Genomic DNA, 16,997 nt, shown 5'->3' on the forward strand with positions numbered 1-16,997 from the left:
TGTCATCACTCTCTGCGATCAGGCATCATGGGAAAATGATGGTGTGCTGACAGGAGCTCTGCAGCGCTGGAGATGAATCGGTCTCTCTGTCAGTGGAGCGGAACAGGACCAGAGCCCTCGAAGACATGGGTATTGACTGACTGAAGCATCCCATTCAATGTCTCTAGAAAGCTACTGTACCGGGAGGAAAACACTAAACACTAAACCATTGTCGATGAAATTCCATGTCTGTTCAATTATAGAGAAAATCACGGGACCTTAAACTAATTCGGTTTTGAAGGATTTGGAATGACGGCTTCACTGGAGGAAAAAAAACTCTCAGAGAGAAGAGGGCTGTATCTGAGGTGTTGATGAACTATCTCTCTCCTCTCTCTCCCTCTCTCCCTCTCTCTCCCTCTCTCCCTCTCTCTCACTCACTCACTCTCTTGCTGTCTCCAGCTTTCAGGCCCAGAAAATGTGTGACCTTTCCTTTCCTTTACGGCTTTTCAACGCATTACTTTCACAAATCCAGTGAGTTCAGGTCAGCAATTCGTTTAAGAGGGGAAAAAAGCGTGTTAATTTTAAGCATTCAAATATTACCCACAACTCTCACGACTGCAATTTCAGCCACAAACATGGCTCCTAACCACCTAGCATTACCTCAATATTAGCCTTTGACTTGAGAGGGAATCTAAGTTCACACACAAAGCCAACCTTAGACCAGGTAATTGTAGCACAAGCATTGTAACTCAGGTTGGTGCATGGTTTGCCTGAACAATGTCTTTTGCAGCTGTTTAAACTAGTCGCTCAAATAAGTTCTTGCCTCGTGTGACTCACTTGGAGCATATCTGAGGCTTGGTTTGACTTCAGCCCTGTATGTTTATGACAGCTATTTCGAATCATGAGATGTAAATCACCAGTGAGTGTTGTTAAGTCGATCAGCCAGACAGTTAAATCGATCAGCCAGCCAACCTCCTCTCTTCCTGCGAGCGTGTAGGCTGCTCCTCTGAGCTCACCTTTCTACAGGATGGCGTGGGGATTTATTTTACAACGTGTGTGTGGGCCTCTGCCATCATTCCTGATTCTCCAGTACTGCAGTCCGGGAGCAGCGAATTACACAGTCAACAAAGCACTGAACTACTAGTGTACCATGATCACCTGTCCACCCCAGCTTCCAAGTAGCCAGACTAGATTTATTATTTTTTGAGGGTAGTTGGTTTGTACAAAAAGAATGTGTACCAGCCAAATTACCTGGTAGTCTAAGGGTCAGTTAATGATTCCATCATGCTCAACTGGTCTCTGTGGCTGAATAACTTCAGCTCAGTTGACCACTTGGTAGAATGTATTGCTAATATACGTGCATGGATGTCACTGAACTTTACCACCAGGACAAAACAGGACAAAACAGATGTGTTGATCATTGGTGAAAAAGTTGAAAGGGAGAGACTATCTCGGCACTTAAATACACTGACATTGAACGCCAAATGCCAGGTCAAAAACCTAGGTGTCATGTTTGATTCAGATCTTAATTTTGAGGCGCATACTAAGAATGTGACAAGGACATCCTTCTATCACCTGAGAAACATTGCTACGGTGAAACCTTTTCTTTGCCAGGCTGACACTGAAAGACTAATGCATGCTTTTATTACCAGCAGGCTGAATTACTGTAACGCTATCCTGTCTGGCCTATACCAAAGAAAGCTATTAGTAAACTTCAAATGATACAAAATGCTGCGGCACGAGTCCTCACTAAGACCAGAAGGAGGACACATATCACACCGACCTTACAATCACTACACTGGCTACCTGTCAGTTTTAGAATAGATTTTACGATTATTTTAGTAGTTTATAAATCACTCCACTCCAGTCACGCACCTGAATACATGTCAGACATGTTTGTAAGATATACGCCAAGTAGGTCCCTGAGCCCTAGAGCCAGGACCAAGAGACATGGGGAGGCAGCCCTCAGTTGTTATGCCCCCAGCCTCTGGAATACCTTGCCAGAAAACCTGAAAGAATGGCTGAAACTGTGGGAACTTTTAAGCGAAATCTTAAGACATACCCATTTAATCACGCTTTGATCATGCAGGCCTAGCTGTACTTGTGTCATAAATAATGACATTTTCTAGATCTTAAACTTTTCACTGTTTCACTTTTTATTCTCCTCCTCTTTCATATATTGTCTGTCTTGGCTTGTTTTTCTTGTTTTGTGTGCCGTTTAATTGAACCATGTTTTTATTTATCTTTCCTTATTCTGTAAAGCATCGTGTGCTCCATTTGCTTGTATGAACATGTGGTATATGAATAAACTTGACATTGACTTTGACTTGAATGAATTAATGAATGAATGAATGGTCTTTATTGTCATTGATATAGTACAGGTACCAAACAACGAAATTTGGGAGGGGGGGCTCCCCTGGTGCTAGGAAAGAAAAAAACTAAAAAACAAGAAGGGAAAGGAGCTGGTTTACATAAATAAAGGCTATATCCACTATCCGTAAAAAGTCAGAAACTGTTCTTGAATAAGTAATTTGCACTCAAGTAATCTTTTATAACATTCGTTTTAATACTACAGGGAATTATTCATACCCATTTCAACCAGACTACCGTCCTCAGTGTGTCTCAAGGATTTTACCTTATCATCATCATTTCTCTGGGGATAAAGAACATAACAGCTTTCATGTAAACACTATATAGGTTTGCATCCTAACCCTAACCCTAATTCAATAGAAAATATTTCCGTTATGATTGAAATCATAAAGCCATCTGGCCATTTATCTGCAGTATGTTTTATATTGTATATGTAGAAAGTGTGTCAGAACATCATTAACGCCTTTCTAAAGCCAATGGAACGCTGGAACTATGCCAATGGAATGGCAATTTATTTTTCTCTCATACAGTGCTTTAGGTGGTGATACAATAGAATAAATTATGCTTCTGAAATTGTAGATATGCTCAAGACCTTTTCACAGAACCTAGAGCGCTTTTTTAGTGCAAAACTTTTTCGGTGCAACTCAGAATCTAGTTCAAAGTGCTGGTGTTCGCCTTCAGAGCCCTCCATGGCCAAGCCCCCTCCCGCCTACATCTCCGACCTCATCCACCCCTACTCATCCAGCCGGTCACTGAGGTCATACGACCAGGAGCTCCTGGTCGTACCCAGAACCAGACTAAAAACTAAAGGGGACAGAGCGTTTGAGGTGACGGCCCCAAGACTCTGGAACGGCCCTCCCCCCTGACCTGAGAGCCGCTCCCTCAGAACTCGTTTTTAAACGTCAATTAAAGTCTTACCTGTTTCGGCAGGCTGTTAGTCAGCTATAGCCCTCTTATGTTCCTGTTTATGTTCTGTTTATGTTGTCTCTTTGGGGTGTTCCTCCATTCTTGTTTTTAATCTCTTGACGATGTTTGATTGCGCCTTTCTTTTTACCCATTAATTATCCCTTATTTTTTATGTAAAGCACCCTGTGCATCCGTGCTGAGAAGGGCGCTATAGAAATAACGTTTTAAAGTTTTACTTACTTACTTACTCCCCGCTGGTGGAATGAGCTCCCCACGACTGTCAGAACGGCAGAGTCACTACCCATCTTCTGTCGTAGACTGAAGACCCATGTCTTCAGGTTACATCTTAACTGCTCCTCCTGAGACATCTTCCGACCCTCACCACTACGTCTCCTAAAGACACCCGCTTTCCCCTTTACTGTGTCCCTAAGAACTTCTACTGCCCCCCTTGTACTGTTTCTCAGTTTCTCCAAAAAAATAAAAATAAAAACGTTTTAGTAGAAGGCGATAATAGGGAGAAGGTTTTTCCTTCTATCAGTGGCCCCGGGCCCAAGCTAGAGTACTCTTCCTGCAACGAATAGTGGACTGCTGATTCACATGCTTAGTATTCAAATGTATTGATTGTAAGTCGCTTTGGAATAAGGCGTCTGCTAAATGCCAAAAATGTAAATGTAAATGTACTTTAGCCTGGAGCTAGCTCAGCCTTTAGACGAGGGTCAGCTGACCCTGCTCTGGAGAAAGACATACGCAACTTAAACTATTCTATTCATCACCGTGCTCTGCATTATTAATTCAGTTTTCTCTCCTCTTTCATCAGTTCAGTATGAAAACTGTATTTTCTTTTTCACATTTGAGGACATACTCTACTGCCCTGGCCTACTCGGCGCGCACCCACACACCCCTGTTGTAAGAGTACATTAATCTGTGTTGCAACACATCAAATGTGTGGCTGTTCTTGCTGTCTTTCTATTGCAACAAAAACTTTGTGTGTGTAGTAATTTCAGATTTGAAAAAGCTGCTCTCTCTCACCGTGGAAGCTAACTTAGACATCTTTACTGAGTTCAGAGATGTTATAGGGCCTTTCACCTGAAGGGATCTCTAATCTAACCATGTGACACATGTATCAAGGGAAATTAGCTCAAATGGTAGAGCGCTCGCTTAGCATGTAAGATGTAGTGGGATCGATGCCTCACATGTCAGTAGAACTTGGCAATATGATTAATTTGCATAAAAATGTTATCGGGCGGCTGCGGCTCAGGAGGTAGAGCCGGTGTCTAATGATCGCAAGGTCGCAAGGTTGGCAGTTCGATTCCCGGCTCCTCCTGTCGAGGTGTCCTTGGGCAAGACACTGAACCCCAATGAGCGGGCCGGCACCTTGCATGGTAGCTTGCCGCCATTGGTGTGTGAATGTGTGTGTGAATGGGTGAATAAGAGGCCATTGTAACGCGCTTTGGAATAAGTGCAGCTATATAAGTGCAGTCTAATTACATTTATCCAAAGAGCAGTCCTTGAAATCATTGAAAGTTTGTGAATTTGAGAAAAAGAAATCACGGTCTTAAAAGTTTTTGAAAATAGACATGGGTCATTGAAAGTGCTTGAATTCCCCCCCCCCCTCTCTTTCTCTCTCTCTCTCTAAAAAAAAAAAATATATATATAAAAAATGTTTTACTTGCAGTTACTTAAAAAATGCAGTTACGTCACACCTCAATGATTGCAGGGTGACAGGGCATGAGCAAGAATGCCTCAGAGCTATCTGAGCAATGACCTCTGAACTGTAGGGTCACAACCTTTAGATTCAAGAGCATCTTGGTCAATAACTGTGTGTTATTTGTTTGTCATGATGTATTCCTTAGTAAGTAAATCAAATGCTTTTGGTATATAGCTGGTTTAGTGCTTTTTCTTACTGTGTTCAATACTTTTTTCCTGTGTCATTCCCCTTTATTGCACATAACCTTTTTTTATGGATTGGAGTGTTCCAATTTCTTTAGCTATGTTTTATTGAGTTTATTGAGTTGACCACCTAGACCGTTGTTACCTTCCGCCTGGACTATTGCAATGGAGTCCAGTTCGGGGTACCCAGCAAAGCCCCGGACAGGCTCCAGTATGTGCAAAACTCAACTGCCAGGGTACCCACACCAAGCCCTGGCAGAACATCACCCCCACCCTCATTCACCTCCACTGGCTTCCGGTCAAGTCCAGCCTCATGTAAAAAATCCTCCTTCTCACCTACAAATCCCTCCACGCCTGCGCCCCCCAGTACATAACTGACCTTGTCTGCTAGCATACCCCATCCCGGAACCTGCGGCCCTTAGACATGGGTCTGCTGTCCACCCCCCGCACCAACCTACGAACCTTCAGTGTGGCAGCACCCAATCTTTGGAACTCTCTTCCCACAGTAATCCGCAGTGCCCCTACCCTGGACACCTTCAAATCAGCTCTCGAAACCGATCTGTTCACCAAGGCCTTTGTGGTGTTTTCTGTTATGTCTGTCTGACTGTTTTTCTGTAAGCCAAGCATCCTTGGGTGCCGTGAAAGGCACTATATAAAACCAAGATATTATTATTATTATTATCATTATTAGAAGTCAGTCACATAAGTGGTCTCTGGTATCTCCTTAAAGGTATAGTTCACCCAAATTCCTAAATCACATATTCCGTTCCTTAACCTGAATTGCCAGATGAATAGAACATAAGTGTGTTTGAATGAATTGGAATTTGATGAATTGAATTGATTTTCCTATTTTGGTTTACTCCCAGGATGGAAATGATGTAACAACTCTCTCTCTCTCTCTCTTTCTCTCCCTCTCTCCCCCAGCGCCGCCCTGTCTTCACGACCGTCTCACGTTCCGGTTCTGTCAGACCCTCCAGTGGCTCGGCCGCTGCCAACTGCCCACCGTCAGAGCGCAGTGCTGCAAGACCTGTGGACAGCGTTCCCGTGGCAACGAGCGCACTTCCAGTCGCTGAGATCCCGAGGGTCAGACACAAAGCAATCAGTGATGGACTCTGTGTGTCACACGCACACACACGCATGTGCACACACACACACGCACACGCACACACACACACACACGCACGCACGCACGCACACACAAACAAACACGCACATATACAAAAACACACACACACACACAAACACGCACATATACAAACACAAACACACACACACACAGATCGTGCGGATCTTGACCAGCCAAGTATAGCATTACCCGTCCGTTGTTGGAAAGGTGAATCAATCATCTGCAGGATCCACACACTCTCATACTCCCTCTCACGTGGCGGACATCTGTCTCCCTAACACTAGTGAGGCTCTCCTGAACCTGCAGCTGAGAGGTTGCCTGTCACTACTGTTGAACATGGAACATTGTTGGTTTGTACAGTTAGGTTGTAAATGTTGTACATTTTTGTTTGCACTCTTTCACTCTCTCTGATAAATCTTGTATTGAGTTGTATCGTATTTGCGCCACAGTAAGAGGAATCATGAAGCTAGATGTCTGCAGGGTTCCCACAGCTCATTGAAATCCTTGAAAGTTTGTGAATTTGAGAAAAGAAAAGAAAGCTCTTAAACGTTTTTAGACATGGGTTATTGAAAGTGATTGATTCCCCTCTCTCTCTCTCTCTCTCTCTCTCTCTCTCTCTCTCTCTCTCTCTCTCTCTCTCTCTCTCTCTCTCTCTCTCTCTCTCTCTAAAAACTCATATTTCACAATATATTGTTTGTGCTGTGGTAGAGAAGACAAGAGACCGTCTAGACACATTCAAGCCTCTCTTTTTAATTGTGAGTCTGTGAGCGTAGTAGTTCCGATTATATAAATTCTCATCTAGTTCTGTCTCAAACTATGCTGTGTTGGGTCCTTGAATTTGAGGGAATTGAGTCTTGTAATAGGTGCTTGAAAGGTGCTTGATGTTTCAGAAGGTGTGGGAACCCTGTGTCTGGTTCTCATGTCTGGTTCACACAGTAGCAACATGGGATCTGACCAGAGGACTACCCTACAGTAGCATACAGCCGTTACATTAAACATAATTATTATTTTTTTAATACTTGTACAACGCTGTCAATTGATAGCAGTTGACACTGTACGGTGTATCCAAGAAAGAAACCTGAGCAAAAGTTGGTTGCAGTCTTAGGGCTCTATTTTCAGCCAGCGAGACGGACACAGGTCCAATGGCGATTTGTGTCGGCAGTAGGAGGTGAATTGACCACAGTGCTGGGGTGCTGTCCTGCCTGCGCTGGGCGGGTGGAGTAGCAGTAATAGAGGCGTGTTCCTGACAATGAGCGGGCCGAGTACCGTCAGTTGCACTGAAAAATGATGGCCTTGAAAAAGCACTAACATTTCAGACACACCCCCTAGCGGCCCTAAAGTTTTTACGCCATCAAAATACAGCCCTTCGGGTTAGATTTTCTTTCCTACGGCTGCAGTAAGCAAAGACACAGTAATACTTTCACCAGGATATAACGAGTGTGCGGACGAGTTTCACATGATCAAATCACAACCTGTGGTAATCATTTTGTTATTGAGTGCAACACTTTTTTTTTTTTTACTTTACTTATCGTTAAAAACGGTGCTGAGAACATTCACCTGGTGCTAGAGGCAGCCACAGGCTCCAGACTCCTTCAGGTGTTGGCTGGCCAAGTGCTTTTTCTACTTGAATCCTTCATTCTGGTATTTGTCTCGGTTTTCATAATACAATTAATCTTTAACCATGTTTGACATTGAGGAGAGAATAGTTTTTGGGTGAAGAGAGGGATTTATTGAAATAATGTTCTTGTTGTTTAATGCCCTGTTGGGATAATCTGATAGATATATAGACTATGGTCCCTCTTTAAAATAAAGTGGATCTTATTAAGGTCTTCTGAAGCCTTCATAAAGCCCAAAACCATACTATACAGTATACAGTATTAGGGATGGACCGATATCGATACCTGTACTCGTGCCTGACATTGTGCTCATGTACTCCTTCTCGTAATCGTAAAATATACCACTATACCTGATACCACTTTATGGCAACGTAACATAACCTCTCATAGCAGGTAGGCAGAGAAGGCGCAATGTCAGAAGTTTAGAGATATTTTAGGATAAGCGATGATGACGACAAAAATAGAGCAGACTGCAAACTATGCTCTGCTAAATTGTATTGTATTGTATATGACACTTTCTGGTGAAAAGAGGTAGTAACAAGCCAGGAGTCGTCAAGTTGTGAAATTGACCAAAATGTTTTTTAAAAATCAATCAATCGTTGAAGAGCCCACTCAAGAGGGAGGTGCTGAATTGTTGAAGAGCCCACTCGATATAACAAGCAACAGTTTTAGGATCACAAAATAGGCCTACCGTACTTATAATTTGTCAGCGAATTCAGCTTGTTTTTGATTCACTGTATCGTCTCCCTCCCTGCTTTGTACTCGGGTGAGTGTTAGTGAGACATGCATCGAAACAAACGTACGTTTTAGGACTGTGTGATCACGTGTAGTTATGTGTTTTTAGCATGTTCATATTCTATCAGCATGTTGTGATGTGCTAAACATGCAGTTAGAAGTGAGGAACAGCTGATGAAAATAAATAAATGGTCTGATAAAAAGTGGTATCGGAGAATCCCAATACAGTATAGTAGTCTATAACAGGTACGTACACCTGTTATAAACGACCTTTTCTGTTGGCTTTGTAAAGGGTTTATGAAGGCTTTGTTAAGCCATTATTTAATGTCATACTTTGTTTAAAGTGGGACCAAGGTTTGTAACCAACACAAAGGAGGAATGTAGATTAATCACTGCAGTTATCAGTGCATTGCTTCTAAATTAATCTATACTGTCTGCCTTTATAATTGAATATGCCTTTGTTTTATCAGTTTGATGATGTGGATGATTAGTATGCTATGCTTATTCAGGCAGTATGCATATAGATATGTCTTCCACAGTCAAGTCGTTATCTATTCTCCCTAACTAATAAGTTACTAATGAGAATGCATTTTGAGCCTTGGATTTTATTTCCTGTAAAATTATGTTTTTAAAAATGTAAATCTATCCAAAATGTATTAATTTGGTTTTTTTGGACACTCAAGGTGAGATTTCATGTTTTAAGCGGTAACACCAGAGGGTGTGCTATTAGCTATTAGCACACCTATTAGCTATTAGCTATTAGCGCACCCTCTGGTGTTACTGCTTAAAACATGAAATCTCACCTTGGGAGATGGGAATGGAAATGGCTACGCAACAGAGTGCCCTCGACCATCAAAGCCGTTCCGGTGACCTACAGCACACTCTTGAATGTGTTATTGCTTTTCTACAATGGGTTTATACCGACAGAAACTATTCTGACAAGCAATGGTGCAGTGTTTTCTATTTTATTTTTTATGATATATTCAATTGTATTGGTTTATGTTCTCCGCTCATAAAACTATCACTGTAGGCTAGCTAGGGACGTAGGTTCATTGATAGGTCTCGAGCGGCAAAAATACGCGGCTGCGTTGCTCTGATGAATGGTCTAATGTGATTGGCATGGCAACCCAGTAAACAAATCTCTACCTGGTTGGCTTATAAAAGTTGGGCTTGTAGCAGCATAAGGATGACAAAAACAACCAGGAATAATCCATTATTGTCAAAATCCTTCCATTGTTCTAGCTTATATTGAAAAACGCTACAATTTGAAGAGGGTTTATGGCATATGCATACATTTGTGAGGTACCCCTGCTGCTTCTTGGCCAATCACAATGCTTGATTTGACCAACCCGTTCTATACAGTAATTCACACCATAGCACTGATAAACCTTTTGCTGTCTCTGAGCTCTTACTTTTAGCCACTTTTATGGTATGATTGTGTTTAATAGCAGATTATGCTGCTTTGTGTGTTGATGTGTGACCACTACAATATTTGTCCCTTTTGATTTTGAACTGTTATTTCTAGCGTGACCCGGCCTGCACCTCAGTTACCCAGTTACTTAATTTAATTTACCATTGGCTATGCTCATTGTTACTCAAGGACCTACCAGGGGGTCAAGATGTTCACAACTCAACTCCACTATTCCTTATTCAGGGATTCATTCTGACATTGAACATTACGAAATAAGGTTTTGTAAGGAGATTTGAAAATCGAAATGTGCAATTTATAAATGATGTATTCTAAATGTAAGTAGTATTGTTTCAGACACTTTGTATTTCTGATGTTGTGAGATGGGGAGTCAGTGCAGTACTGTATTGGAGCAATCTCTTAAGCAACCTATTAATAACGGACATGTCCAACTTAAACCAACTGCTCTTACAAGCCATTTAGTGGTGCCATTTATGGATGAAATGTTGTCAAGTGTTTTAATCGATAGTTTTTTTAAATTTTGTAACATACATTTTGTATTTATACCACTCCAAATAAAGTCCTCAAAACAAAATATCTGATTGATGCTTGATTCTATTGCATTTCATGACTTTTAAAAGAGAGAATTCCATTCAAGGCATTTCCACTCAAAGCAAAACAAAGCCATTGGTCTACAGTAGTAAGCATCACATTTGTTTGTCTCTCTCAACCGAAGTCCCAGATTTGAAATGATTTATGCATGCATTGACACACTTGCGACAGACGCCAACATACTCAGAGGAATCCTCAGAGAAGAAAGGCCCATTATTCAAAACATAACTTTTGTGTTACTCTCACTTATTAATCCGGTCTTCCTTACAGTGAGTAACATAATGTGTATGTGTACATAGCCTTTATTGATGTAAACCAGCTCCTTACCTTCTTGTGATTTTATGCATCTATGCTTTTTCTAAAATGTGTTTTCTTTTTCCTTGCCTAACACCAGGGGAGCCACCCCTCCTAAATTTCGTTGTTTGGTACCTGTACTGTAGCAATGACAAATAAAGTCCATTCCATTCCATTCCATTCCATTCCATTCCATAAATGTTATATTATATTAATGGTGGATGTTTGAAGACAGTTCTCGGAACAGTATTTGCCTGAGGGACTTCAGAAAGGACAGGGAGACTGTTTTTGTTATTACTGAGTTAACTCACTTGGTGCATTTTTGTCAGTCCTTTTGAGTAACAACGTTCAGGTGTTTGGTTAGAAGATGTGCGTGTGTAAACCCTTATTAACACAGATAATGCTGTGCATCCGTTCTGCGTTCTGTGGACGGACAGTATTATCTATGCGCGCTTTTATGGAAAAATATGTGAATTGTGGCTTGGACCCAATGAGGCTTTACTCCGGGGCTTTCACAGCCTGGGGCTCAGAGACACAGTAAAGCCTCTCCATTGTGCCTTGTTTTGTTATGGGTCTTAACTGCTTGTTAAATGGATCAGTTGAACAGTACAGTGTAGCTAGTCTGTCTTTGCTCTACCATATAACAATAACTCTGCCTATGTGATGAATGTCACACGTGACGTAACCATAGGTGTAACGTACAATGCTAGCATGTACTTTAGTACTGCTGCTGTGTGGTGAACAACACCACCAACAACAACAACAACAACAACAACATGTTTTGTGCGCCAGGTTGAGAGCTTTGCATTTAGATGACAAGCAACATCATATTTCTTATGATAGTTCTCAAATAATTCACAAAGAAAAGGTCTCAAAGCCGATTTGAACCCATAACATATTGGTTGCAAATCCACAGAACCGTGCCGATTATCAGACAACCGTAATAAAAGGCACAAGGCTCTATTTTTTCTTTAACCAAATCCGATCTGTCTGTAGATGTCAAACAGTCTGTATAACCAGACATCAAAGTTTGTGACAGGAAGTGAAATGTACCATTTCATTTCCCTAAACCATCCCCAAACATTGTTTGTTGTTGAAAACATGGTTTACTTCACACAATTAACTCGACAGTCGACAACACAACACATCTGGTTTCAATCAATGACAACAGTTTGCAAGAGTGATCTTTACAGTTGGAAAAGGAGGATAGGATAGGATCAGCTAAATGGCATATAATATATTATAGGACCCATGATCAAATCCAACTTGATTTGATCATGGGTCCTATAATATATTATATGCCATCTAGCTGATCCTATCCTATCTATATACTATCTATCTGTAGACTAATGAAGGGAGAGAGCATTTAGCGAGGACAGCTCTAAGCTAGACATTGCTGCTTACAGTGAGTCACTTCATTAGGAAAATATCCATCCTCCTCCTCCTGGAGGCACGGAGACAGAATTACTGTCACTCACAAACAGTCCAAAGGCAGTCTCAACTGTATTCAACAGAAGGGGCTTTTGAGTAGTGGAAACATACAATCAATGGGATGAGCCTGTCCTACACATTCATTATCATTCAGCACACACACTCACACACACTCGCACACACACACACACACACACACACACATAGACTCACACACACACACACACACACACTCACACACACACACGCACACACACGCACACACACACGCACACACACACACACATACAGTATCCCACACTGTGCGCCGACCCCCAGCAATATGCCTACTGCAAGAACAGGTCAACGAAGGACGCCATCTTCATGGCACTTCACTCCTTCCTGACCCACCGAGACACAAGCAGCACCTACTACGCTAGGATGCTGTTCATTGATTTCATCTCAGCTTTCAACACCATCATCCCCTCCAAGCTGGTCACCAAACTCAGAGACCTTGATTTCAGCACCTCCCTCTGCAACTGGATCCTCGACTTCCTAACAACTAACTAACAGACCCCAGCTCGTCAAGTTGGACAACCGCTCCTCCTCCACCCTGACCCTGAACACCGCTGTGCCTCAAGGCTGCATGCCGCGCCCCCTCCTCTACTCCCTATTCACCTACGACTGCGTGCCGATGCATGTCTCTAACCCCCTCATCAAGTTCTCAGATGACACCATGGTGACGGGCGTAGTAACAACAATGAGACGGCCTACAGGGAGGAGGTCCAACATCTGACGGCGTGGTGCGACAACAACCTGGCCCTCAACACTAGTAAGACCAAGGAGATCATTGTGGACTTGCTGTGTACACTCCCCCATCTACATCAATGAAATAGAGGTGGAGCATGTTCCCAGCTTCAAGTTTCTGGGGGTCCACATCTCTGAGGACCTCTCTTGGACCCTCAACACCTCTTCCTTGGTCAAAAAGGTGCAGCAGCGCCTATACTTCCTGAGGAGATACTTCCTGGAGCTTCCCGGAGCCCAGCTGTCTCCCAGGATCCTGACCAACTTCTACCTTTGCACCATTGAGAGCATCCTCATCAACTGCATCACAGTCCAGTTCTGGAACAGCATTCTTTGGACAGATGAAACTAAGATCAACCTGTACCAGAATGATGGGAAGAGAAAAGTATGGAGAAGGCTTGGAACGGCTCATGATTCGACACATACCACATCATCTGTAAAAAACCGGTGGAGGCAGTGTGATGGCATGGATGCATGGCTTCCAATGGCACTGGGTCACAGGTGTTTATCGATGATGTGACAGAACACATAAGCAGACGGATGAATCCTAATGTGTTTAGGGATTAACTGTCTTGACAAATTCAGCAGAGTCGATTGGATGGCACTTCACAATACAGATGGGCAATGACCCAAAACAACCCGGGAGTTTTTTAAGGCAAAGAAGTGGAATATTCTGCAATGGCCGAGTCAATCACCTGATCTCAACCCGATCGAGCATGCATTTCACGTGCTGAAGACAAAACTAAAGGCAGAAAGACCCACGAACAAACAACAACTTCAGGCAGTCATTGCCTGCAAAGGATTCTCTATAAAGTATTAAAAATGAACATTTTATTTATGATTATGTTAATTTGTCCGATTTACATTTGAGCTCCTGAAAATGGGGGACTATGTATAAAAATGGCTGCAATTCCTAAACGTTTCCTCCAATATTTTTGCTCAACCCCTTGAATTAAAGCTGAAAGTCTGTAATTCAATTGTATCTCGTCTCATTTCAAATCCATTTTTCCAGAGCCCAAATTATGGAAATTGTGTCACTGTCCAATTATTTCCGGACCTACGTAACTGTACAACAGCCCTGGAACCTCTATTCTCTGACTAGAGGAATACGCAATTATTACACAGGAGATAGCTTGGAGGACTTGTTTTAAATGTAAATTCTCCACCAATGTAATTGTTGCACTGCTGCTTTACAAATCTGCCACCAAAGCCCAATTAATTCTCCAGCCTTAATATAATACACTAACATTCTAAATAGCTTTGTGATTCAGATGGCTTGACTTGAGTGGAGGTAATCAGTTATATTATTCTCCAAGGCCTTTCTATAATGTACTGGTGAAATGTGTGAGTACTGTGTAAGTGTAGGAGAAATGGTAAGGTAGAAGGTAAAGTCATATCATTTGAAAGGTCAATCCCAAATATGGTGACTACTGTTCTTAAAGGATGACACACAGGCCAGTGCACAGTGGCCACACACTGATATACTCATGTATTCCATACATTCCGATGAGATGCTTTCTAAGATCTATTCTAGTGGGTATATGTGACAGGGGCTGTCGTCATATGTTCCAGCCAAGTAATTGATGCTGATGTAGAGACTGTGAGACCTCTGTTTAGAAGAGACACAGTGCCCCTCAGTGTTGACTGAAGTGTGTTACAGCTAGGGTATATGACACCATTTCCAAGGTAACAGAAATATACAGTATAAAGTAATGATGGTAGTAGTATATATATGTTGGTCTGTGAGTCCTTGACCTGTTAAGTGTACGGGAGACCTTCTGTGAGGTTTCTCCTGTGTTAAGTGTGTTAAGGGATGGGTGGGTTAGGTGGGGCTGAAGTGTTAAGGGATGGGTGGGTTAGGTGAGGCTGAAGTGTTAAGGGATGGGTGGGTTAGGAGAGGCTGAAGTGTTAAGGGATGGGTGGGTTAGGTGAGGCTGGAGTGTTAAGGGATGGGTGGGTTAGGTGGGGCTGGAGTGTTAAGGGATCAGGGATGGGTGGGTTAGGAGAGGCTGAAGTGTTAAGGGATGGGTGGGTTAGGTGAGGCTGAAGTGTTAAGGGATAGGTGGGTTAGGAGAGGCTGAAGTGTTAAGGGATCAGGGATGGGTGGGTTAGGTGAAGCTGAAGTGTTAAGGGATGGGTGGGTTAGGTGGGGCTGAAGTGTTAAGGGATGGGTGGGTTAGGAGAGGCTGAAGTGTTAAGGGATGGGTGGGTTAGGTGAGGCTGAAGTGTTAAGGGATGGGTGGGTTAGGTGGGGCTGAAGTGTTAAGGGATCAGGGATGGGTGGGTTAGGTGAGGCTGAAGTGTTAAGGGATGGGTGGGTTAGGAGAGGCTGAAGTGTTAAGGGATGGGTGGGTTAGGTGAGGCTGAAGTGTTAAGGGATCAGGGATGGGTGGGTTAGGAGAGGCTGAAGTGTTAAGGGATGGGTGGGTTAGGAGAGGCTGAAGTGTTAAGGGATGGGTGGGTTAGGTGAGGCTGAAGTGTTAAGGGATGGGTGGGTTAGGTGGGGCTGAAGTGTTAAGGGATGGGTGGGTTAGGTGGGGCTGAAGTGTTAAGTGTAAACGATGATCCCAGGTACCGTTGCATTCATTTGGGAAAATCCATCCAACAATGTTTTTTGTTGTTGTTTTGTGTCAGCTTGGTTGTGTTTGTACTTGATACAGCGAGCGGACAAATATTCGAAGGACTACATCTTTAACAAGTTCCCCTAAAGTGGGTGGAAATGGACCTAATGTAGTGTGTAATCCAATGATCTATATCTGACCCATCTGCTTCAAGCACTTAGTGCCACCTCCTGTAACTGGAACATTGGGGGCTTTCGGAGCTAAAGAAAGACATGGCATGTTTCACTCGATTCGGTTGTTAAGTCTGACGTCACGCGTGACGTTTAACAATTTCCGGGTCCAAATTTAAAATTCCCTGCATCAGAGTACCAGTGTACTAAAGCGGTAGAATGACAGTTCAATCGTTTTTTTAGACTCGGATCTATTGATACAACAAGAGACACAGCACTGCGGCATTTCGAAGAGAGCGCCTCAGCCAACGTTGGACCAGTATTATCGCCTGGTCGATACGTCACGACTTAACATCCGACAATTCACAATGAGCAGAGACCTTGGCAGGCATGTGAATGTGACCCAGTTATCACTTGATAAACGGCCAGATATGGGCCAGATCAGGTTGTTTAAGGCTTAGACGGTGGTGGTCGTATCTGGCCCATTCCTGAGCCATAATTCCAAGTGGTACCTGGGCCACATCCACAGGTTAGCTAAGATTGGCCATTCTCATGGTGATGATTGGCCTTAGGTACAGCACACCAGACAAACATTCTGGCCCAGACATGGTCTTACTCAGATATGGCTTTGTCCTACACAAATGGTCAAGATCTGGCAACTGTGCTGCAACCAGTACTGGCAACTGCACTGTCCACTTATGGTTGTATTGTAGCCAATATTTCCTTATGGCACCATAGCAGGCCCATTTATACAGTAGATATATAGTACTGTTGAATGTGCTGAGATCCAGCCTTATGTATGGCAATCAGATCATGGTTGCATTGTTAGATGTCACATATTTATGGCGACTATGGTTCTGTTCCTTTATTCCAAGTGAATCAACATTTCAAGTGGGTTCACTATGTGTGTTACAAGATATCCAATTAAAGAAGATGATAGATTTTTCAGATGATTCTTTCCCCTAAAAGTAATCTATGGGTCAGGAGAAACATAACCTTTCAGATGTGTTCAATCAGCTGTAGCCACTGCTAGCAAAAGCGGCGCTATGGAAATATTGACTGAATTTATATTGTATTTCATTTGATGATTTTTTTGTTGTTGTCATGAATGCAGCT

The 16,997-nt window shown here is 42.7% G+C and overlaps 1 protein-coding gene across 1 annotated transcript in view; it reads left to right on the plus strand.

Moving 5' to 3' along the window:
* The window catches only part of adamts7 (a disintegrin-like and metallopeptidase (reprolysin type) with thrombospondin type 1 motif, 7), a gene marked incomplete at both ends in the record, with an annotated part of 111,573 nt that extends 105,355 nt beyond the window's left edge, over positions 1-6,218 (plus strand). Inside the window, one exon of the mRNA XM_080531884.1 lies at positions 6,070-6,218. Coding sequence (XP_080388010.1) covers positions 6,070-6,218 — 149 coding nt within the window. The remainder of the gene's footprint in view (positions 1-6,069) is intronic.
* Between the last annotated feature and the right edge of the window lie 10,779 nt (positions 6,219-16,997).

This window comes from Nansenia antarctica, assembly GCF_963989245.1.
Source record: "Nansenia antarctica genome assembly, chromosome: 5".
Classification (NCBI taxonomy): Eukaryota; Metazoa; Chordata; class Actinopteri; order Argentiniformes; family Microstomatidae; genus Nansenia; species Nansenia antarctica.